At 66.5% G+C, this 22,019-nt stretch overlaps 1 protein-coding gene across 1 annotated transcript; it reads left to right on the plus strand.

Moving 5' to 3' along the window:
* Nucleotides 1-172: 172 nt before the first annotated feature.
* On the plus strand, nt 173-19,224 carry PPP1R3F (protein phosphatase 1 regulatory subunit 3F). Its single transcript, XM_078850108.1, has 8 exons — nt 173-1,487; nt 8,233-8,288; nt 8,791-8,858; nt 9,221-10,003; nt 10,511-10,726; nt 15,297-16,217; nt 16,264-17,127; nt 17,535-19,224. The coding sequence occupies exons 1-8, from the start codon at nt 352-354 to the stop codon at nt 18,660-18,662; spliced, it is 5,172 nt and encodes a 1,723-aa protein (XP_078706234.1). The 5' UTR covers nt 173-351; the 3' UTR covers nt 18,663-19,224.
* The last annotated feature ends 2,795 nt before the right edge of the window (nt 19,225-22,019 follow it).

The following is a 22,019-nucleotide window of genomic DNA, read 5'->3' on the forward strand; positions in this document are numbered from 1 at the left end:
CCACTGCCCTGCCCCCAGCCCCTCCCTCATCCCCCGCCCCTCCCCCCCTCATCCCACTGCCCTGCCCCCAGCCCCTCCCTCCCTCCGGGTTCTCCCTCCCCCGCCCCCTCCTTGGCTCCGCCCCCCGCCTCGCTCCCCCCCCCAGCCGCCGCCGCCGCCGCCGCCGCCATGGCCGGCGCGGCCTCCCCCTCCCCGCGGCCCCCCCTGCGCCGGCCCCGGGCGGGGGGGTGGGGGGCGGAGGAGCAGGAGCCCCCCCCGCTCCCCGCTTGGCAGCTCTCCCAGCATGCCCCGGGGCAGCCCCACTCCCAGCATGCTGCAGGGCAACACCAAGGGCCAAACTCCCAGCAGGCCATGGGGCAACCCCACTCCCAGCATGCCCTGGGGCACGGGCCGGAGCTGCTCTCCCAGCATGCCGCGGGGCAGCCCCACTCCCAGCATGCTGCAGGCGAACACCAAGGGCCAACCTCCCAGCAGGCCATGGGGCAACCCCACTCCCAGCATGCCCTGGGGTACAGGCCGGAGCCGCTCTCCCAGCATGCCGCGGGGCATGGCCCGGAGTCGCTCTCCCAGCATGCCCTGGGGCACGGCGAGGAGCCGCTCTCCCAGCCTGCCGCGGGGCAGCCCCACTCCCAGCATGCCCTGGGGTACAGGCTGGAGCCGCTCTCCCAGCATCCCGTGGGGCACGGCGAGGAGCCGCTCTCCCAGCATGCCACGGGGCAGCCCCACTCCCAGCATGCCCTGGGGTACGGGCTGGAGCCGCTCTCCCAGCATCCTGCGGGGCACGGCGAGGAGCCGCTCTCCCAGCATGCCGCGGGGCACGGCGAGGAGCCGCTCTCCCAGCCTGCCGCGGGGGCGCGCCGGGTGCTGTTTGCCGATGCCCTGGGCTTGCCTTTGACCCGCCTGCGGCGCTACCAGCCCTGGCCGCCCCCCTCGCCCGAGTCGCCCCCCGAGGTGCTGCCCCCCACCGGCCAGCCACCCCCTGCCCCCTACCTGCTGCCCGCCTTCGTGCTGCCCCCGCCGGGGCAGGGCGAGCCGGAGCGGCTGGCGCGGCTGCACCGGGCCATGGTGGAGCTGGAGGAGGTCCTGGCCCCGGGGCCAGACGAGCCCTGGCTGCTGCGGGGCACCGTGCGGGTGCTGAACGTGGCCTACCGCAAAGCCGTCCACGTGCGAGCCAGCCGGGACCGCTGGTGCACCTACCGCGACCACCCCGCCCGCTACGTTCCGGGGGGCTCACCCGACGGGGGGCTGAGCGACCGCTTCGCCTTCAGCCTGCCCTTCGGCCCCGGCCAGGAGGGGGAGGAGGAGGGGGACGAAGCCCGGCTGGATTTCGTGATCCGGTACCAGACCGACGAGGGCGTCTACTGGGCCAATAACCAGGGGAAGAACTACAGCGTGGTGATGAAGGGCCTGCCCCCGCCCCGGGTGCCCCCCAGCACTGCCGGCCCGGGGCGGCAGCTGAAGAGTTGCATGAGGCCGGAGAGGATGAGGTAAAATCCCACCGTCCTCCCGGGACCACCTGTGAGAACCGCCAAATCCCCCCAATCCGTGTGACTCTGAGCCCCCCAGATCCCCTGATCTGTGACACTGAACCCCCCAATTCCCCCAATCCCCATGACTCTGAGCCCCCCAAATCCCCCTATCTGTGAATGAGCCCCCAATCCCCCCAATCTGTGACACTAAATCCCCCAATCGCCCGATCTGTGACTCTGAGCCCCCCAATTCCTCCCAATCCCCGTGACTCTGAGCCCCCACATCCCCCGTTCTGTGACTCTGAGCCCCCCAATCCCCGTGACACTGAGCCCCTCAATCCCCCCAATCCCCATGATTCTGAGCCCCCCAATACCCCAAATCTGTGACTCTGAGCCCCCACAGCCCCCCTGATCCCCATGACTCTGATTCCCCCTGTCATGGAGTGTGGGGGAGTCCAGGCCCTGCACCCCTCTTCCTGGGATCCACTGAGACTCTCCGCCAGCCAGTAAAACAGAAGGTTTATTGGACAACAGGAACACAGTCCACAACAGAGCTTGTGGGTACACCCAGGACCCCTCAATCACGTCCTTCTGGGGGAGCAGGGAGCTTAGACCCCAGCCCTGGGGTTCCCTGTGTTCCTCCACCCAGCCCCAAACTGAAACTAAACCCCCCCAGCAGGTCCCCTCCTGCAGCCTCCGTCCACATTCCTGGGCAGAGGTGTTACCTCCCCCTCCCCCTCCTGGCTCAGGTGACAGGCTCTCAGGTCTCCCCTCCCCAGGGCACATTCCCAGGTCAACACTCCCCCCTCCCTGCTGAGTCACATCGTCACACCCCCAAATCCCCCCAATTCCTGTGACTCTGAGCCCCCAAATCCCCCGATCCCCATGACTCTGAGCCCCCCAATCCCTGTGACATTGAGCCCCTGAATCCCCCTGATCCCCGTGACTCTGAGCCCCCACATCCCCCCGATCCCATGACTCTGAGCCCCCCAAACCCTGGTCTGTGACTCTGAATCCCCAATTCCCCCAATCCCCATGACTGAGCCCCCCAAATCCCCGCTATCCCATGACTCTGAGCCCCCCAATTCCTCCCGATCCCCGTGACTCTGAGCCTCCACACACCCCCGATTCCTGTGACTCTGAGCCCCCCAAATCCCTCTGATCCCCGTGACTCTGAGCCCCCAAGGCCCCCAATCTGTGACTCTGAGCCCCCAAATCCCCCGATCCCTGAGATTCTGAGCCCCTCAATCCCCCCGATCCCCGTGACTCTGAGCCCCCCAAATCCCCCAATCCTCATGACTCTGAGCCCCCCCGAATCCCCCTTATCTGTGACTCTGAGCCCCCCAAATCCCTCTGATCCCCATGATTGAGCCCCCAATACCCCCAATCTGTGACTCTGAGCCTCCACACCCCCCCGATTCCTGTGACTCTGAGCCCCTCAAATCCCTCCGATCCCCATGACTCTGAGCCCCCAATGCCCCCAATCTGTGACTCTGAGCCCCCAAATCCCCCTGATCTGTAAGTCTGAGCCCCCCAAATCCCTCCGATCCCCATGACTCTGAGCCCCCGAATCCCTCCGATCTGTGACTCTGAGCCCCCAAATCCTCCCGATCCCTGTGACTCTGAGCCCCCCAAAGCCCCCAATCTGTGACTCTGGGCCCCCGAAATCCCCCCCGATCCACGTGACTCTGAGCCCCTCAATCCCCCTGATCTGTGACTGTGAGCCCCCGAATCCCTCCGATCCCTGTGACTCTGAGCCCCCGAATCCCTCCAATCCCTGTGACTCTGAGCCCCCCAAATCCTCCCGATCCCTGTGACTCTGAGCCCCCCAAAGCCCCCAATCGTGACTCTGAGCCCCTGAAATTCTCCTGATCCCATGACTCTGAGCCCCCCACATTCCCCCGATGTATGACTCTGAGCCCCCCAATCCCTGTGACTCTGAACCCCTCAATCCCCCTGATCTGTGACTCTGAGCCCTCAAATCCCCCCGATTCCTGTGACTCTGAGCCCCCCAAGGCCCCCAATCTGTGACTCTGAGCCCCCGAAATCCCCCTCATCGCCATGACTCTGAGCCCCCCACATTCCCATGATCTATGACTCTGAGCCCCCCAGTACCCCTGATCTCTGACTCTGAGCCCCCCAAATCCCTCCGATCCCCATGACTCTGAGCCCCTGAATCCCTCCGATCTGTGACTCTGAGCCCCCAAATCCTCCTGATCCCTGTGACTCTGAACCCCCCAAAACTCCCAATCTGTGACTCTGAGCCCCCCCAATCCCCATGCCTCTGAGCCCCCCAAATCCCTCCAGTTTATCAGGGGGTGCAGAGCCTATGGAAGAGCAGCCCAGAGACTGCTCTGAATTACAAGGGGCAGGTTATATGGGGAGGGACCCTGCCTTTGCCCCGCCCTCCTTCTGAGATAGTCCCTGCCCCACAGGGCACAGAGTGTCGGGGGGAGACGCTGGAGGTCTCGGGGTGGGTTTAAACTGCGGACAGAGGATCAGCAAGTGAGAGGGGAAAGGGTTCATTTGGGCAGGGTGGGGTAGCATTGGGGGGCTGTGAAAGATCAGCACTTGTGCAAAGTGAGTGTGCATTGCTCCCAGATCAGCTGCAAGCATTAGCACTAGTGCAGAGCAAGTGTGCAAGGCTCCCAAGTCGGAACTCACCCTGCTCCCGTGGTGCCAAGTGTGTGTGCAATGCTCCCAAACCAGAATTCACCCTCTTCCCTTGTGCTATCACTTGGACGAGTGAAAAGTGGATGTGAAACACTCCCACATCACAGTTTGCCCTGCTTCCTCGTGCAAATGTTAGCAGTAGTGCAAAGTGGGTGTTCAATGCTCCCAAATCAGAATTCGCCCTGCTCCTTTGTGCAGTCGTTTGCACACGTGCAAGGTGCATGTGTAATGCTCTCAGTCCAGAACTCACACTGCTCCCTTGTGCTATTATTTGTACTACTGAAAAGTGAGTGTGAAGCGCTCCCAAATCACAATGCCCTCCTCTCTCCTGCACAGGATAGCACTAGTGCAAAGCCAGTGTGCAATGCCCCCAAAGCAGGTGCATGTGTTAGCAGTCATGCAAAGTGACTGTGAAACATTCCCAGGTCAGCATTCACCCCGCTGCACTGTGTGTCTCAGTACTAGTGCAAGGCAAGTGTGCAAGGCTCCCCAACCAGAATTCACCATGGGCTCTCGATGAAGGGCTTTCACGCCTGCCTTGCACTAGTGTACGCTCTGAGGCGAGCGAGCCCATGCGGGCTGTCGGTGCAGATCTGCCGGTGGTTCTAGGAGGGGACAGGCCGGCGGGGGGATTGAACTCCAACGCCCGAGGCAGAGCGAGGAGAAAGGCAGTTCAGGTTAAAGCCCCCGCCCCTCGTGGTCTGAAATTTCACCATCGCGTTTCCAGCTGCCAGCGGGCGAGTTCTGCGTAGTGAAAAACAAGCTGCAGGGGAAATGGGGCAGCGCCGTCATCTATTATTTCTAAAGAAACCGAGACCGAGGGCTGCGGAGAGAAGGTGAAATCACTTCGCCGGGGTGTTTTCTCTGAAACTCGGGCAGCAAAAGTGGTTTCCAAAAGGGGCAGGAAACAGAGTTAATAACGAGCCGAGTGGGGAGTGAAAAGTCTCTTGCGGTCGGCTGAGTTTGTCAGAGATCTCATTTAAAGTGGGTAGATAGGTGGATAAAAGGGCCCAATATGGGTATTTCTGCACCAGAATCTCAGGCGGGGTCTGGGCAGCGTCCGGCGCGACGGGGCCCCGGTCTCGGTCGGGGTCTGGTGGCTCCCGGCGCGACGGGGCCCCGGTCTCGGTCGGGGTCTGGTGGCTCCCGGCGCGACGGGGCCCCGGTCTCGGTCGGGGTCTGGTGGCTCCCGGCGCGACGGGGCCCCGGTCTCGGTCGGGGTCTGGTGGCTCCCGGCGCGACGGGGCCCCGGTCTCGGTCGGGGTCTGGTGGCTCCCGGCGCGACGGGGCCCCGGTCTCGGTCGGGGTCTGGTGGCTCCCGGCGCGACGGGGCCCCGGTCTCGGTCGGGGTCTGGTGGCTCCCGGCGCGACGGGGCCCCGGTCTCGGTCGGGGTCTGGTGGCTCCCGGCGCGACGGGGCCCCGGTCTCGGTCGGGGTCTGGTGGCTCCCGGCGCGACGGGGCCCCGGTCTCGGTCGGGGTCTGGTGGCTCCCGGCGCGACGGGGCCCCGGTCTCGGTCGGGGTCTGGTGGCTCCCGGCGCGACGGGGCCCCGGTCTCGTCGGGGTCTGGGTATAAATACATCTCATGTATTTTATTGGCTTCTCCTACACCCTGGGGTCCAGCTCCCGGCTCATTATCCCAATGAGTGCCAGGTGTCAGGGTGTCGCCGTGGTAGGCTGCATCCACGCAAACAACGCGGAGGCCGGTGGCACCTTAAAGACGAACCGATTTATTTGGGCTCAAGCTTGCGTGGGTGAAACCCCCTTCTCCAGACGCCTGGCGTGGAAATTACACGCTGCTGACACAGGACGAGACGGGAGTTACCTCACCCTAACCCTAACGAATGCTAATTACAAGGCCGTGAGACGGGAAGGGCGGGTGGGTGGCTGGGAGCGAGTGAGCTCTAGGTTCTCACGGGGACGAAGACCACGCCAAAGGCCTTGCTCTGCCTCAGTTTCCCCATCTCTAGGGCGGGGGCGGGGCAATGAAGATGCTGAGCGGCAGGAGGTACGAGGCAGGAGTTTGTATGCTGGGAGTGGGGGCAGGTTAACCCTCGCCATGTCTCCGGCGTGGGTGTGGGGCAGCCGGGCATCCAGTGATGAGAGTGGGGGGGCTGGGAGCCAGGACTCCTGGGTTCCTTCTGTGTCTGGGTTTGTGACCGAAATGTTTCTCCTCCGCTAAGACGTGAGCATCAAAGGAAGTTTCTGTTTCCACGGGCCCCACCCCCTGCGACTGACTGTCTACAGCCCCGCACAGGCAGACACAGGCGGCCCGTTCGGCTTCCCCCCCCCGCCTGCCCTCCTTGCTCCTACCCTCTGGGGCGGAGTCTGGCAGAGTCGCCCTCGGGGACCCCTCTGCATTCAGGGGTGACTCTGGATTGACCCCGGGGGGCTGAGATCAGAATCCAGCTCTGCCCCCAGTACAGCCGGGGGTGACTCCAGATTGATCCCGGGGGGCTGAGATCAGAATCCAGCTCTGCCCCCAGTACAGCCGGGGGTGACTCTGGATTGATCCCGGGGGGCTGAGATCAGAATCCAGCTCTGCCCCCAGTACAGCCGGGGGTGACTCTGGATTGACCCTGGGGGGCTGAGATCAGAATCCAGCTCTGCCCCCAGTACAGCCGGGGGTGACTCCAGATTGACCCCGGGGGGCTGAGATCAGAATCCAGCTCTGCCCCCTCTGCAATCAGGGGTGACTCCGGATTGACCCCGGGGGGCTGAGATCAGAATCCAGCTCTGCCCCCTCTGCAATCAGGGGTGACTCCGGATTGACCCCGGGGGGCTGAGATCAGAATCCAGCTCTGCCCCCAGTACAGCCGGCGGTGACTCTGGATTGACCCCGGGGGGCTGAGATCAGAATCCAGCTCTGCCCCCAGTACAGCCAGGGGTGACTCCGGATTGACCCCGGGGGGCTGAGATTGGAATCCAGCTCTGCCCCCACTGCAATCAGGGGTGACTCTGGATTGATCCCGGGGGGCTGAGATCAGAATCCAGCTCTGCCCCCTCTGCAATCAGGGGTGACTCTGGATTGACCCCGGGGGGCTGCAATCAGAATCCAGCTCTGCCCCCAGTACAGCCGGGGGTGACTCCGGATTGACCCTGGGGGGCTGCAATCAGAATCCAGCTCTGCCCCCAGTACAGCCGGGGGTGACTCTGGATTGACCCCGGGGGGCTGAGATCGGAATCCAGCTCTGCCCCCACTGCAATCAGGGGTGACTCTGGATTGATCCCGGGGGGCTGAGATTGGAATCCAGCTCTGCCCCCACTGCAATCAGGGGTGACTCTGGATTGATCCCGGGGGGCTGAGATCAGAATCCAGCTCTTCCCCCTCTGCAATCAGGGGTGACTCTGGATTGATCCTGGGGGGCTGAGATCGGAATCCAGCTCTGCCCCCACTGCAATCAGGGGTGACTCTGGATTGATCCCGGGGGGCTGAGATCAGAATCCAGCTCTTCCCCCTCTGCAATCAGGGGTGACTCTGGATTGATCCTGGGGGGCTGAGATCGGAATCCAGCTCTGCCCCCAGTACAGCCGGGGGTGACTCCGGATTGACCCCGGGGGGCTGAGATCAGAATCCAGCTCTGCCCCCTCTGCAATCCGGGGTGACTCTGGATTGGCCAGACCCGGTGCCGGGCCGGATTCTCTCTGAGCTCTGCGGCTTGGCATTGTTGCTGTCCCGCCCCCTGGCAGCCCCAGATCTCAGGGCCTGGGCTCCCAGACGCTGACTCGCAGGAAAGGGGAAAACCCAAAATAGCTGCGGGGTTTTACTCGTGTGGAGGTGCCGAGCCGGATCAGGGTCCCGTCACACCGGGCGCTGCACAGACCCCCTGACCCAGACACACAGAGAGACCATCCCTAAACACACAAAGGGAAACTGAGGCACCCAGCGATTAGAGCTCAGCTGGGCACGTGTGGTCGAGCTGGAATGGAACCTGGGAACCCTGGCTAATACCTTGCCCACTCAGGCTGGCGCCCGGATGCCTGGGTTCTCTCCCTGGCTCTGGTAGGGGAGCGGGGAGGGGGCTGGGAACCAGGAAGGTGCCACCCCCCACCCGGCGCCAGGCAGTGACTGGATCCTTCTCCCCGCACAGGCCGTGCGAGGAAGAGCCAAGCGATGAAGATACACCAAACCCTGTCGACGCGGAAGGTATGTGGTGCGTGCTTCCTCCCAGCAGTGCCCCCAGCTGGGGTCTTCCCCAGCACCGCGAGCTTCCCCCCAGCAGTGTCCCCATCCGGGGTCTCCCCCAGCGCCATGAGCTTCCCCCCAGCAGTGCCCCCAGCCGGGGTCAACCCCAGCGCTGCGAGCTTCCCCCCAGCTCACCCCCCAGTGCTGCGAGCTTCCCCCCAGCAGTGCCCCCAGTCAGGGTCACCCCTAGCGCTGCGAGCTTCCCCCCAGCAGTGCTCCCAGCCGGCGTCACCCCCAGTGCTGCAAGCTTCCCCCCAGCAGTGCCCCCAACCAGGGTCACCCCAGCGCTACAAGCTTCCCCCCTAGCAGCGCCCCCAACCAGGGTCACCCCTAGCGCTGCGAGCTTCCCCCCAGCAGTGCCCCCAGCCGGCGTCACCCCCAGTGCTGCGAGCTTCCCTCCAGCAGTGCCGGGCTGGTTGAGTGGAGCACTAGTGTGGGTGACCCCGTCTCTCTCTGTCTCCAGAAGGGAGCCCTGAAAGGGAGACGCGAAGAGAATCGCCCTCAGCTCCCGCACCGCAGCCCACGGGACAGGTATGAACTGCCGGCAACAGCGTTGGTGTGGGGAGAGAGGCCCCTGCCCGGCCCCCTGCTGAGCCCCCCTCCCCACGGCACCCCAGTGCCTGGCCCTGCCTGCCAGGGGAGAGTGTCCCCTGCCCAGCCCCTCACCTGCCCCCCAGCGCCCGGCCCTGCCTGCCAGACTGGGGCTGCGCAGACCCACAGCAAGGGTCAGCCCTACCCCAGAGATCTCCCAATCTCACTGACAAAGGCCGGCTCAGGCCCTGCGTCTCACAGGTGGGGAAACTGAGGCACGGCTGTGCCAAAATTGTGCCCCCCCTGGCACTTGTGGGGGATCCTGTCTCTCCAGCCCCCATCCTTCCCATACCCTGCTGCAGGTCCCGGCGCTGCCGGTTGCCTCCACGTCCCTGGAGACGGAGCCACCCGCGAGGGAGCCCCCGCAGCCACCCGTGGCCGGCACTCTGGGGCCGGGGGCCTCATTCTTGGAGGCTGGCCTGGCAGAACAGGCTGGGCTCTGGCAGGCGGAGGAGGAGGCCGTGGACTCGGAGCTGGAGCAGCTATATCTCTGCCATCTCAGCCGGCTGCGGGCAGAGGAGCTGGGGGGCGCCGGGGGGCGGCCGGGGGGCATGGAAGTGGCTGGCTCCCCCCCGGCCTGGCTGCCTGCCCTGCACCTGAGCGTGCTGAGCGACAGGGACCTAGTGGTCGGCTGCGCCGGGCCGGAGCGGGCGCTGAACAGCTCCCTGGCCCAGGAGATCACCCGGCGTTACGCCAGCCCGGAGGGCGAGGGCCTGGAGAGGGGCACGGCCGCCCGGCTCACCCCGCCCGCCGGCCCGGGGCGAGACAGCCCCCCAGCGCTGCTGGAGGGTGGGAGCCAGGGAGCCGGCCCGGGCGGGGCCTTGCGGCTGCTGGCGCCAGCCGCCATGGTGGTGCCGGCATGGACAGCGGCCCCGGTGGGGCGAGGCCAGGGGGGCTACGCAGGGCCACGGAGCCTGTGGTCGGGGGAGCCCAGGGAGGGGGCGCCCGGCTGCCCCCCGCGGCTGGGGCAGGCCCTGACCCGTTCCCTCCTCGTCCTGGGACTCGTGGTCGTCCTGCCCGTGGTCCTCGGTGGCTGCCTGCCGGCCGCGGTCATCACCCTGTATGTGGTTCTCACATGGCGCCAGGCGAGCTAGGATCCAGGCGTCCTGGCTCCCAGCCCCCCCGCTCTAGCCCCCTCGCCCCCAGAGCCGGGGAGAGAACCCAGGCGTCCTGGCTCCCAGCCCCCCCGCTCTAGCCCCCTCGCCCCCAGAGCCGGGGAGAGAACCCAGGCGTCCTGGCTCCCAGCCCCCCAGCTCTAGCCCCCTTGTCCCCACAGCTGGGGAGGCGTCCTGGCTCCCAGCTCCTCCGCCCTACCCCACACTCATTGTGTCCCACACTGGCACTGGGGGCCACATATCTCTGAAGACCTTACATCGGCTCATTGCCCCGCTTTGCTTCTCCAGCGCACGACCCCCCCATGGCACCGTATTTATTTTGTACTGTGGGGTGTGGGGGGGTTCAGTGGGTCCCCCCCATTTGGTGCAAAGTGGGTCATTTGCAGCATGACGCTTCCGCTGAGTGCGACCGAGAGTTTCGGTCCAGCCGCCGGGGGGGCTGGCGATCGTCCGGCTGATTCACCGCGCTTGCGTCAGCCCCCAGTGGTGAGGTCCCACGGCACGCCGGAGCCGCCCAGCCACCTGCTCCACCGCCGCGTGGCCCTCTTCTGCAAGTCGAAGGAGCTGCCGCTGTGGGAGCGGGGGGGCGTGCCTCAGTTTCCCCACATGGGAGCTCTGCCCATGTTTCGGAAGCCGTGGGGGACACTTGGAGTGATGGAGGATGGCCTGAGTCGGAGCCGATGCTGGGTGGAGGTGAGAGCGGAATCGGACCCAGATCCTGCTGCAGTTGGGAGTGACTCCAGATTGACTCCAGATTAAGTGGGATCAGAATCCTGCCTTGACCCCATTGTAGTCAGGGGTGACTCCAGATTGACTCTGAATTAACTGAGATGGGAAGTCGGAAAACCTGCCTTGGAGCGAGAGAGGCAAGACTCTGGATCCGCATCGAGACGGCTCGGGGGGCCGTGAGCCCCGGGGGGGGCAGATATCTGATAACGGGCTCGTCAGGCCGCTGGCACCGGGTCCCGGCTGGGAGTCAGGCGCCGATTGTGGCCCGGGAAGGGGTTCGCCGTGGGGACAGTGGGCCCGGGGCTGGGCCGGTGGCTCCCCGACCAGGCGGGTTCAGGAGCCGGACGCGCGGGGTCTCGAAGGGGGCGAAACGCCGGCGTCCGCGCAGCTGACGGAAACGCGAAATAAACACGGTCCCGGCCACAGCCCTGGTGTCGGTTTCTGGGGGGCTCATGGCGCCAGCAGGGGGAGGATGGGGGTCCGGCCGTGGGGTGGAAGGTGATGGGCCTGGAGGCAGGATCGGTTGGGCCTGGAGCCCAATTCCAGATGGGCCCCTGCCCCATTCCCGCCCCCCGAGCCAGCCTGGGATTGGGCGGTTTACACGGTGCCGCAGCCCCCAGGACCCCCCCCCCCCCACACCAGATCTGGTCAGTTGCTTTGCAGTTTCAGTGTCCCTTCATGTCTGTGGGGCAGCTGGGTAGAGAACCCAGGAGTCCTGCCCCCCCAACCTATGGAGAGAACCCAGGCGTCCTGGCTCCCAGCCCACCCCCCACTGCTCTAACCACTAGACCCCCCTCCCGGAGCCAGGGAGAGAACCCAGGCGTCCTGGCTCCCAGCCCCTCCCTCCCCCTTGGCTTCCCCTGGTCCTGATGGTGCGTTGCTGCCCGAGTCCCCCTCCCCCGCTCCGCCATTGTCCCCCGGCCCCTCCTCGGCCCGGCTCCGCCCCCCACGTCCCTCTGCCCCCCAGACCCCCCCCCGCCGCAGCTTCCGGTGGATGCTAAGAAGATGGTCGGATCCCGGCCGCCTCCCGGCTCCTTTGTGGGGACCGGAGCCTGAGCCGCCGCCCGATGCCTCCAGGCTCATCTCGGGGGGAGAGTCCGGACCCCCTCCTTCCCGGCCGGGATCCGGCGTGACTCCGGAGCCGCCGCACCTTGCATTAACCCCCCGCATTCGGGTCGAACCGGGGTCCTGGGGATGGAGCGAGCCGGCGTCGGGGCGCCGCGCGGGCCAGGAGGGCGCCCCGGGACCGGCCCCGACCTGGATTTAACCCCCTGGATCTAATCGGGGGGGGGCGAATCCGGATTCCCACGGAGCGAGCCGATCCGGGTTGCCATTGGATCGATCTGCTGGAGGAGGTGTCTGTGTTGAAGAGGGCAGATCGGAGTCACACCGGATTGATCGGGGAGGGGATCCCCGGAGGAGGGACCCGGCCCCTTGGTTTCACCGAGGCCCCGATCCGGGTAGCTTGGGGGTCCCCGGGACGCCGCCGCGGGGAGCCTTCGGCGCCGGGCTCTGGAGGCGGCGGAAGCGGGGGGGGGCAGCGCCCCCGGACCCCCAAGGCAGCCCCCCGAGCCCCCTCCGGCCGGCATGGGGGGAGGCCCGGCGAAGGGACGCCCTGCTCCCCGCAGGGCCTGAAGGCGCCGGGGGCAGGGGACTCGCCCCCCACCGAGCGGGGAAGGATTTGGGGGTCTCGCCTCACGCCGGGGAGCCAGCGGAACAGAGGTGAGCTGGGGCCGGTCCTGGGGGGGCGGGCTGGGTCCCTGCCTCGGCCCCCCTCCTTCCCCAGCCCTCCACCGGTGTACACCCCTCCGGCCCCCCGTATACATTCCTCCAGCCCCCCCATGCACCCCCCATCCCCATCCCCCCACTGGTGTACACCCCTTCGCCCCCCCGTATACACCCCCCGTCCCCAGCCCCCCACCGGCACACACTCCTCCGGCCCCCCCGTATACACCCCCCGTCCCCAGCCCCCCACCGGTGTACACCCCTCCGGCCCCCCCGTATACACCCCCCGTCCCCAGCCCCCCACCGGTGTACACCCCTCCGGCCCCCCCGTATACACCCCCCGTCCCCAGCCCCCCACCGGTGTACACCCCTCCGGCCCCCCCGTATACACCCCCCGTCCCCAGTCCCCCACCGGTGTACACCCCTCCGGCCCCCCCGTATACACCCCCCGTCCCCAGCCCCCCACCGGCACACACTCCTCCGGCCCCCCCGTATACACCCCCCGTCCCCAGCCCCCCACCGGTGTACACCCCTCTAGCCCCCCGTATACACCCCCCCGTCCCCAGCCCCCCACCGGTAAACACCCCTCTAGCCCCCCCATATACACCCCCCCGTCCCCAGCCCCCCACTGGTAAACACCCCTCTAGCCCCCCCATATACACCCCCCCGTCCCCAGCCCCCCACCGGTAAACACCCCTCTAGCCCCCCACATATACACCCCCCCCGTCCCCAGCCCCCCACCGGTAAACACCCCTCTAGCCCCCCCATATACATCCCCCATCCCCAGCCCCCCACCGGTAAACACCCCTCTGGCCCCCCCGTATACACCCCCCATCCCCAGCCCCCCACCGGCACACACTCCTCCGGCCCCCCCGTATACACCCCTCTAGCCCCCCCCGTATACACCCCCCATCCCCAGCCCCCCACTGGTGTATACCCCTCTGCCCCCCCATATACACCCCCCGTCCCCAGCCCCTCACTGGTATACACCCCTCCGGCCCCCCCATATGCACCCCCCATCCCCAGCCCCCCACTGGTGTATACCCCTCTGCCCCCCCATATACATTCCTCCATCCCCAGTGCCCCACCTGTATACATCTCTCCAGCCCCCCCCTTATGGACCCTCCATCCCCAGCCCCCCACCGGTATACACCCCTCCGGCCCCCCCATATACACCCCCTCGTCCCCAGCCCCCCACCAGTATACACCACCCCGGCCCCCCCATATACACCCCCCCGGCCCCAGCCCCCCACCGGTATACACCACCCCGGCCCCCCCATATACACCCCCCCGACCCCAGCCCCCCACTGGTATACACCCCTCCGGCCCGCCACTCATCCCATCATCTCTCCACCCCATATACAACCCCTCCATCTGCCCCTCCCCAGCCCTCCGTACACCCCTCTGCCCACCCCGCCTCCCCCCAAGCCGTCCACCCCGTCCCTTTTTCCTCCCATGCACCCCCCATCTCCCCCCACACACCTTACTGTACCCCAGACACCCCTCAGCTGCTCCAGCCTCCAACAGTCGTTTATCCACCCACCCCTCTCAAAACGGCCCCCTGCACCCCCCCTTGGCCCCCTGCACCCCCCTCTGGCCTCCGCCCACTGGAGGGGCCTGTGGGGCTGGAGAGATGAAGGGTGTGTGTCCATCCAGCCCCTGTGCACCCCTTTAACTAGTCACCCCTCCCCATCCGCACGTACCCCTCTATTGTCCCATCCCCCTCACTCCACCCACCCGTCCCCCGCCACCCCCTCCAGCCCCCCCACCATCCCTACACCCCCCAGCCCCCCCGCCACCCTCTCCATCTGCCAGTCCCTCCAGCCCCCCCATCATCCCTGCACCCCTCCCCACCCACCAGCCGCAGAGACCCCACAACACGGCCTAGGAGTGGCTGGGGGGGCTGTCATTCAGGGCCTGGGGGGGGTGAGTGTGTGTTCTCTGGGTGTGTATTTTGTGTATAGATATATTGTAGATGTGTAATGTGTGTGTTACACGTGTGTGACGACAGTGTCTGTATTGTGAGCGTGCAGTGTGTGTGTGGGGGGGGTTACGGGTGTGTGTAGCCTGGGTGGATTGTGTGTGGGTGTGGGCGTCTCTCTCCCCTTGGCGTGTGGCCAGGCTCTGGGGGGGCCTTGTGCCAACTTACCCCCCCATTACAAGCCCCCAGCCTGCCAGACTCGCCCCCAGCTGGGGCATGACTGCAGAGCGGGGGGGGGGATTTTGGCCAGGCCCCCACCCAGAGGCCCTGAGTTGATGCTGGAGGGCCTCAGGGCAACTCCACTGGCTTCATTCTCTTCTCTCTTCCGCTGGGGCAATCAGGAGTGACTCCAGTTTAAGAGCAGAATTGGGTCCCGGCTCAGTTCCACAGCCCACCTGCTTCCCTGGCGGCTGGAGGGGGGGAATGAGTGTGACAGAGCCCAGATGTGTCCCTGTGTGTGTGTGTGTGTCCCTGCTGGAGGGTGGAGCCCCGTGCTCTGTGTGTGTGTGTTCGTGAGTGCACGTGCGCGTGCGAAGGACCCTTTCCAGCTGCCTGGGGTGAGCAAAAGCAGCCGGAAAGCTTCAGCCCCCCGATGCGCTGGGGCAGCCGAGTGTGAGCGGGAGCGAGGGTGAGCGGACGTCAAGGCGCGAGGGCGTGAAGGGAGAAGGGGCCCGGCGGGGTGGGGGGCACGTGTGTGAGGCTGAGTCTGCCGGGGGGGGAGCATGTCAGCGCGAGCGTGACTCGGAGCGTGGGCACGTGCGTGTGTGTCTGTGCCCGGGCGGCTGTGAGGATGAGCGTGTATCAGTGTGAGTGTGCGTGCGTGGTGAGAGTGGGCACGGGCTGTGGGTCAGTGCGGAGCGTCTCAGCGTCAGGGCGGCCGGGAGGACGAGCGTGCGGGAGCGTGTCAGCGTCGGGGCGGCCGGGAGGACGAGCGTGCAGAAGCGTGTCAGCGTCGGGGCGGCCGGGAGGATGAGCGTGCGGGAGCGTGTCAGCGTCGGGGCGGCCGGGAGGACGAGCGTGCAGGAGCGTGTCAGCGTCGGGGCGGCCGGGAGGACGAGCATGCGGGAGCGTGTCAGCGTCGGGGCGGCCGGGAGGACGAGCATGCGGGAGCGTGTCAGCGTCAGGGGGCCGGGAGGACGAGCGTGCGGAAGCATGTCAGCGTCAGGGGGCCGGGAGGACAAGCGTGCGGGAGCGTGTCAGCGTCGGGGGGGGCCGGGAGGACGAGCGTGCGGGAGCGTGTCAGTGTCGGGGGGAGCCGGGAGGACGAGCGTGCGGGAGCGTGTCAGAGTCGGGGCGGCCGGGAGGACGAGCGTGCGGGAGCGTGTCAGAGTCGGGGCGGCCGGGAGGACGAGCGTGCGGGAGCGTGTCAGAGTCGGGGCGGCCGGGAGGACGAGCGTGCGGGAGCGTGTCAGCGTCGGGGGGGCCGGGAGGACGAGCGTGCGGGAGCGTGTCAGCATCGGGGCGGCCGGGAGGAAGAGCGTGCGGGAGCGTGTCAGCGTCGGGGCGGCCGGGAGGACGAGCGTGCGGGAGCGTGTCAGCGTCGGGGCGGCCGGGAGGACGAGCGTGCGGGAGCGTGTCAGCGTCGGGGCGGCCGGGAGGACGAGCGTGCGGGAGCGTGTCAGCGTCGGGGCGGCCGGGAGGACGAGCGTGCGGGAGCGTGTCAGCGTCGGGGCGGCCGGGAGGACGAGCGTGCGGGAGCGTGTCAGCGTCGGGGCGGCCGGGAGGACGAGCGTGCTGGAGCGTGTCAGCGTCAGGGGGCCGGGAGGACGAGCGTGCGGGAGCGTGTCAGCGTCAGGGGGCCGGGAGGACGAGCGTGCGGGAGCGTGTCAGCGTCAGGGGGCCGGGAGGACGAGCGTGCGGGAGCGTGTCAGCGTCGGGGGGGGCCGGGAGGACGAGCGTGCGGGAGCGTGTCAGCGTCGGGGGGGCCGGGAGGACGAGCGTGCGGGAGCGTGTCAGAGTCGGGGCGGCCGGGAGGATGAGCGTGCGGGAGCGTGTCAGCGTCGGGCGGGCCGGGAGGACGAGCGTGCGGGAGCGTGTCAGAGTCAGGGCGGCCGGGAGGACGAGCGTGCGGGAGCGTGTCAGCGTCGGGGGGGCCGGGAGGACGAGCGTGCGGGAGCGTGTCAGCATCAGGGGGCCGGGAGGACGAGCGTGCGGGAGCGTGTCAGCATCAGGGGGCCGGGAGGACGAGCGTGCGGGAGCGTGTCAGCGTCAGGGGGCTGGGAGGACGAGCGTGCGGGAGCGTGTCAGCGTCGGGGGGGCCGGGAGGATGAGCGTGCGGGAGCGTGTCAGAGTCAGGGCGGCCGGGAGGACGAGCGTGCGGGAGCGTGTCAGCGTCGGGGGGGACCGGGAGGATGAGCGTGCGGGAGCGTGTCAGAGTCGGGGCGGCCGGGAGGATGAGTGTGCGGGAGCCTGTCAGCGTCAGGGGGCCGGGAGGACGAGCGTGCGGGAGCGTGTCAGCGTAAGGGGGCCGGGAGGACGAGCGTGCGGGAGCGTGTCAGCGTCAGGGGGCCGGGAGGACGAGCGTGCAGGAGCGTGTCAGAGTCAGGGCGGCCGGGAGGACGAGCGTGCGGGAGCGTGTCAGCGTCGGGGGGTCCGGGAGGACGAGCGTGCGGAGCGTGTCAGCGTCGGGGGGGCCGGGAGGATGAGTGTGCGCGAGCGTGTCAGCCTCAGGGGGCCAGGAGGACGAGTGTGCGGGAGTGTGTCAGCGTCGGGGGGGCCGGGAGGACGAGTGTGAGGGAGCTTGTCAGCGTCGGGGGGGCCGGGAGGATGACGGTGCCCTTCTCTCTCGGGGGCGCCGGCTGGGGGGCCTGGCTGGTTCGGGGCGGGCAACGGGAGACGGGACCCCCAGACGAGGCGGGCGATGGGATCGGGGGCCCGCGCTCAGCAGCCCCGCCCCCAACCGGGTCGGGCCTGGGGGCACCAGGCCCTGCCCCACTGCCCCGCAGCCTGGGCTTGGGCCCCGCACGCCGGGCGGGGGGTCCCTCCCCCCCACGCCGGGCCAGGCCCCGCCCCGACAATCCCTTCTCCCCCTGCAGAGGCCCCGGGGCCATGGGCCGCCCCCGCTAGCCCCTCTGGCCGGAGATGGCCAACGCCAGCGAGGCGGACGAGCCGGGCCTGCCGGGCCCCCCGGCGGCCTCCACCTACGCCAAGCTGCTGCTCCTGGGGCTGATCATCTGCGTGAGCCTGGCGGGCAACCTGGCCCTAGCCCTGCTGGTGCTGAAGGAGCGGGGGCTGCACCGGGCCCCCTACTACTTCCTGCTGGACCTGTGCCTGGCGGACGCCGTGCGGGCGGCCATCTGCTTCCCCTTCGTGCTGGTCTCCATCCGCCACGGCTCGGCCTGGACCCACAGCCCGCTGAGCTGCAAGGTGGTGGCCTTCCTGGCCGTCCTCTTCTGCTTCCACGCCGCCTTCCTCCTCTTCTGCATCAGCGTCACCCGGTACATGGCCGTGGCCCACCACCGCTTCTACGCCAAGCGCCTGACCCCGTGGACGTGCGTGGCCGTCATCTGCATGGTCTGGACCCTCTCGGTGGCCATGGCCTTCCCGCCCGTCGTCGACGTGGGCACCTACAAGTTCATCCGGGAGGAGGACCAGTGCATCTTCGAGCACCGCTACGTCAAGGCCAACGACACGCTGGGCTTCATGCTCATGCTGGCCGTGCTGGTGGGGGCCACCCAGGCCGTCTACGGCAAGCTGCTCTGCTTCCAGTACCGCCACCGCCGGATGAAGCCGGTGCAGATGGTGCCGGCCGTCAGCCAGAACTGGACGTTCCACGGGCCGGGGGCCACCGGCCAGGCGGCCGCCAACTGGGTGGCCGGCTTCGGCCGGGGCCCCATGCCGCCCACGCTGCTGGGCGTCCGGCAGAGTGGCCACGCCGCCAACCGCAGCCTGCTGGGCATGGAGGAGTTCAAGGCGGAGAAGCGGCTGGGGAAGATGTTCTACGTCATCACCGTCCTCTTCCTGCTCCTCTGGTCGCCCTACCTCGTGGCCTGCTACTGGCGGGTCTTCGTCAAGGCCTGCAGCATCCCCCACCGCTACCTGGCCACCGCCGTCTGGCTGAGCTTCGCCCAGGCCGCCGTCAACCCCATCGTCTGCTTCCTGCTCAACAAGGAGCTCACGAAGGGGCTGGCGGCCCACGTGCCCTGCCGCAGGACAGAGCCCCCCCTGCCCCGGGAGCCGTACTGCGTCATGTGAGGGGGGGCGCCCCACGGGTCAGGGCCGCGGGAGAGGGTTGGAGGGGCTGGCTGCGGCGGGCCGAGGGTGGGAGGCTGGACATCCAGCGGCAAGCCGGAGTCACCCCCTGCCCGCAATGGGATCAGGCCAGATTCAGATCTCCATTAATCTGGAGTCAGTCCGGAGTCACCCCCTGCCCGCAATGGGATCAGGCCAGATTCTGATCTCCGTTCATCTGGAGTCAGTCCGGAGTCACCCCCTGCCCGCAATGGGATCACCCCAGATTCAGATCTCTGTTAATCCAGAATCAATCCGGAGTCAACCCCTGACTGCAATGGGATCAGGCCAGATTCTGATCTCAGTGAATCTGGAGTCAATCCGAAATCACCCCTGGACTGCAGTGAGGTCAGGGCTGGATTCTGATCTTAGCTCCCCTGGGGTCAATCCAGAGTCACCCTGACTTCGGCCGTCTTACTCCAGCTGCAGTGGGTTAATCTGGATTCACACCCAGGTACCCAAAATGGGGAATTTGCTGTGTCTAGTTTAGTCCCCATCGAGGAGATGAGAAGAGATGGGGTGGGAGTGGGGCAGGTCTGGGGGGGAAGGGAGCTGGAGGGTGAACCAGGGGAAGGGGGGGTGGAGAAGGGAGGGGTGGGGAGATCGGGGGAGGGGGTCCAGCCCAGCAACGCCCACGCCCACCCCCTGCCTCTGCGGGTGATTTAGCAACCTCTCAGTCAGTAACCAGGGACACGCCCCCCATGCAGTCTCCATGGCAACAGCCAATGGGAGCCCGACAGACCATGTCACCCTGGAACAATGCAACCAGGAAGCTGGGGGGGGGGCGGGGGGACGACCCATCCTGGCCCTGGAATCCCTGGGGGCTCCGGGGGGAGGGAAACGGGGCTGCTGTGATGGCAGGTGTTCTGGAGAGATGGCCAAGGGCTGCAGGGACCAGCAGGATCACAGGAGCAGTGCCAGGGCAACAGGCGGAGTCACAGGCAGCGATTGTTAGGGGGACAGGCGGAGTCACAGGCGGCGATTGTAACAGGCAGGGAAGTTAGGGCAACAGGCGGAGACACAGGCAGCGATGTTAGGGTGACAGGCGGAGTCACAGGCAGGGATGTTAGGGTAATAGGCGGAGTCACAGGCAGCGATTGTTAGGGCGACAGGCGGAGGAACAGGCAGCAATTGTTAGGGGGACAGGTGCAGTAACAGGCAGGGATTGTTAGAGGGACAGGCAGAGTCACAGGCAGCGATGTTAGGGCGACAGGCAGAGTCACAGGCAGCGATGTTAGGGCGACAGGCGGAGTCACAAGCAGCGATTGTTAGGGGGACAGGCGGAGTCACAGGCAGCGATGTTAGGGTGACAGGCGGAGTCACAAGCAGCGATTGTTAAGGCGACAGGCAGAGGAACAGGCAGTGATTGTTAGGGGGACAGGCGGAGTCACAGGCAGCGATTGTTAGGGCGACAGGCGGAGTCACAGGCAGCGATTGTTAGGGCGACAGGCGGAGTCACAGGCAGCGATTGTTAGGGCGACAGGCGCAGTAACAGGCAGGGATTGTTAGGGCGACAGGCGCAGTAACAGGCAGGGATTGTTAGGGGGACAGGCAGAGTCACAGGCAGCGATGTTAGGGTGACAGGCGGAGTCACAGGCAGCGATTGTTAGGGCGACAGGCGGAGTCACAAGCAGCGACTGTTAGGGGGACAGGCGGAGTCACAGGCAGCAATTGTTGGGGGACAGGCGGAGTCACAGGCAGCGATGTTAGGGGGACAGGCGGAGTCACAAGCAGCGATTGTTAGGGGGACAGGCGGAGTCACAGGCAGCGATTGTTAGGGGGACAGGCGGAGTCACAGGCAGCGATGTTAGGGGGACAGGCGGAGTCACAAGCAGCGATTGTTAAGGCGACAGGCAGAGGAACAGGCAGTGATTGTTAGGTGGACAGGCGGAGGAACAGGCAGCGATTGTTACGTGGACAGGCGGAGGAACAGGCAGCGATTGTTACGTGGACAGGCGGAGGAACAGGCAGCGATTGTTAGGGGGACAGGCGGAGTCACAGGCAGCGATTGTTAGGGGGACAGGCGGAGTCACAGGCAGCGATGTTAGGGTGACAGGCGGAGTCACAAGCAGCGATTGTTAAGGCGACAGGCAGAGGAACAGGCAGTGATTGTTAGGGGGACAGGCGGAGGAACAGGCAGCGATTGTTAGGGGGACAGGCAGAGTCACAGGCAGCCATGTTAGGGCGACAGGCGGAGTCACAAGCAGCGATTGTTAAGGCGACAGGCGGAGTCACAGGCAGCGATGTTAGGGCGACAGGCGGAGGAACAGGCAGCGATGTTAGGGCGACAGGCGGAGGAACAGGCAGCGATTGTTAGGGGGACAGGCAGAGTCACAGGCAGCGATTGTTAGGGGGACAGGTGGAGTCACAAGCAGCGATTGTTAAGGCGACAGGCGGAGTCACGGGCAGCGATGTTAGGGCGACAGGCGAAGGAACAGGCAGCGATTGTTAGGGCGACAGGCGGAGGAACAGGCAGCGATTGTTAGGGCGACAGGCGGAGGAACAGGCAGCGATTGTTAGGGCGACAGGCGGAGGAACTGGTGGAGAAACACACACAATGCTAGAGTACCCTGCACCGACGCTCGGGTACGGGGCACACTATCAGGCAGTGGTGCTGGCAGAACAGGCGGAGGGCCGCACAGCGATGGTCGGGTGCCCTGCGGGAACACAGCTGCATGCGAGAGGAACAGGTCCCCTCCCAGCCCCTTTGCTGCTCCCCAGAGCTGTTTGCATTCCCGCACGGACAGACTCCGGAGGGCAAAGGGATTTGGAGTGGGATGTTACGGGGCCGAGCCCTGACCCCGGGCTCCTGGCCAGACTCACCCTGCTGGCAGCGGGGAAGTAACTCCAGATTGATACCCACAGAAATGGGATCAGAATCCGTCTCTGGGACTGCTGGGGCTGGGGAAGGGAGGGCCTAGCACCGGGAGCCAGGACTCCTGGGTTCCATTCCCGGCTCTGGATGGGAAGTGGGGTCTAATGGGTTAGAGCGGGGGGAGGGGGGGAGGCTGGGAACCAGGACTCCTGGGTTCTCCCCCAGCTCTGGATGGGAAGTGGGGTCTGGTGGGTTAGATCCAGTGGGGCTGAGAGCCAGGACTCCTGAAATAGGTGGGTGAAGGGCGGAGGGGGGGCCTTCGCTCTCTGTTTCCAGCCGGGCCTGGGCCCCGCAACGGATCTGCCCGGGCTCAGAACTCTTCTCTTGCTCTTTTGGTTCGGGGTTTTTTGGGGGTGGGGGATTTTTTTCGCAGAAAAAAAATCTAAGAAAAAGACACAGAAAAAAAATCAATGTTTTTGTACAAAAATACCTCCCCCCCGATAATT

Source organism: Lepidochelys kempii, chromosome 23 (assembly GCF_965140285.1).
Source record: "Lepidochelys kempii isolate rLepKem1 chromosome 23, rLepKem1.hap1, whole genome shotgun sequence".
Lineage (NCBI taxonomy): Eukaryota > Metazoa > Chordata > Testudines > Cheloniidae > Lepidochelys > Lepidochelys kempii.

What these genes read in the sequence shown, in the direction of transcription:
- PPP1R3F (XM_078850108.1), top strand. Translation starts at nt 352, where the DNA reads ATGGGGCAACCCCACTCCCAGCATGCCCTGGGGCACGGGCCGGAGCTG. An exon ending in AAACCCTGTCGACGCGGAAG is followed by an intron (nt 8,289 to 8,790) that starts GTATGTGGTGCG and finishes CTCTGTCTCCAG; the next exon opens with AAGGGAGCCCTGAAAGGGAG. An exon ending in GCGTGCTGGAGCGTGTCAGC is followed by an intron (nt 16,218 to 16,263) that starts GTCAGGGGGCCG and finishes TGTCAGCGTCAG; the next exon opens with GGGGCCGGGAGGACGAGCGT.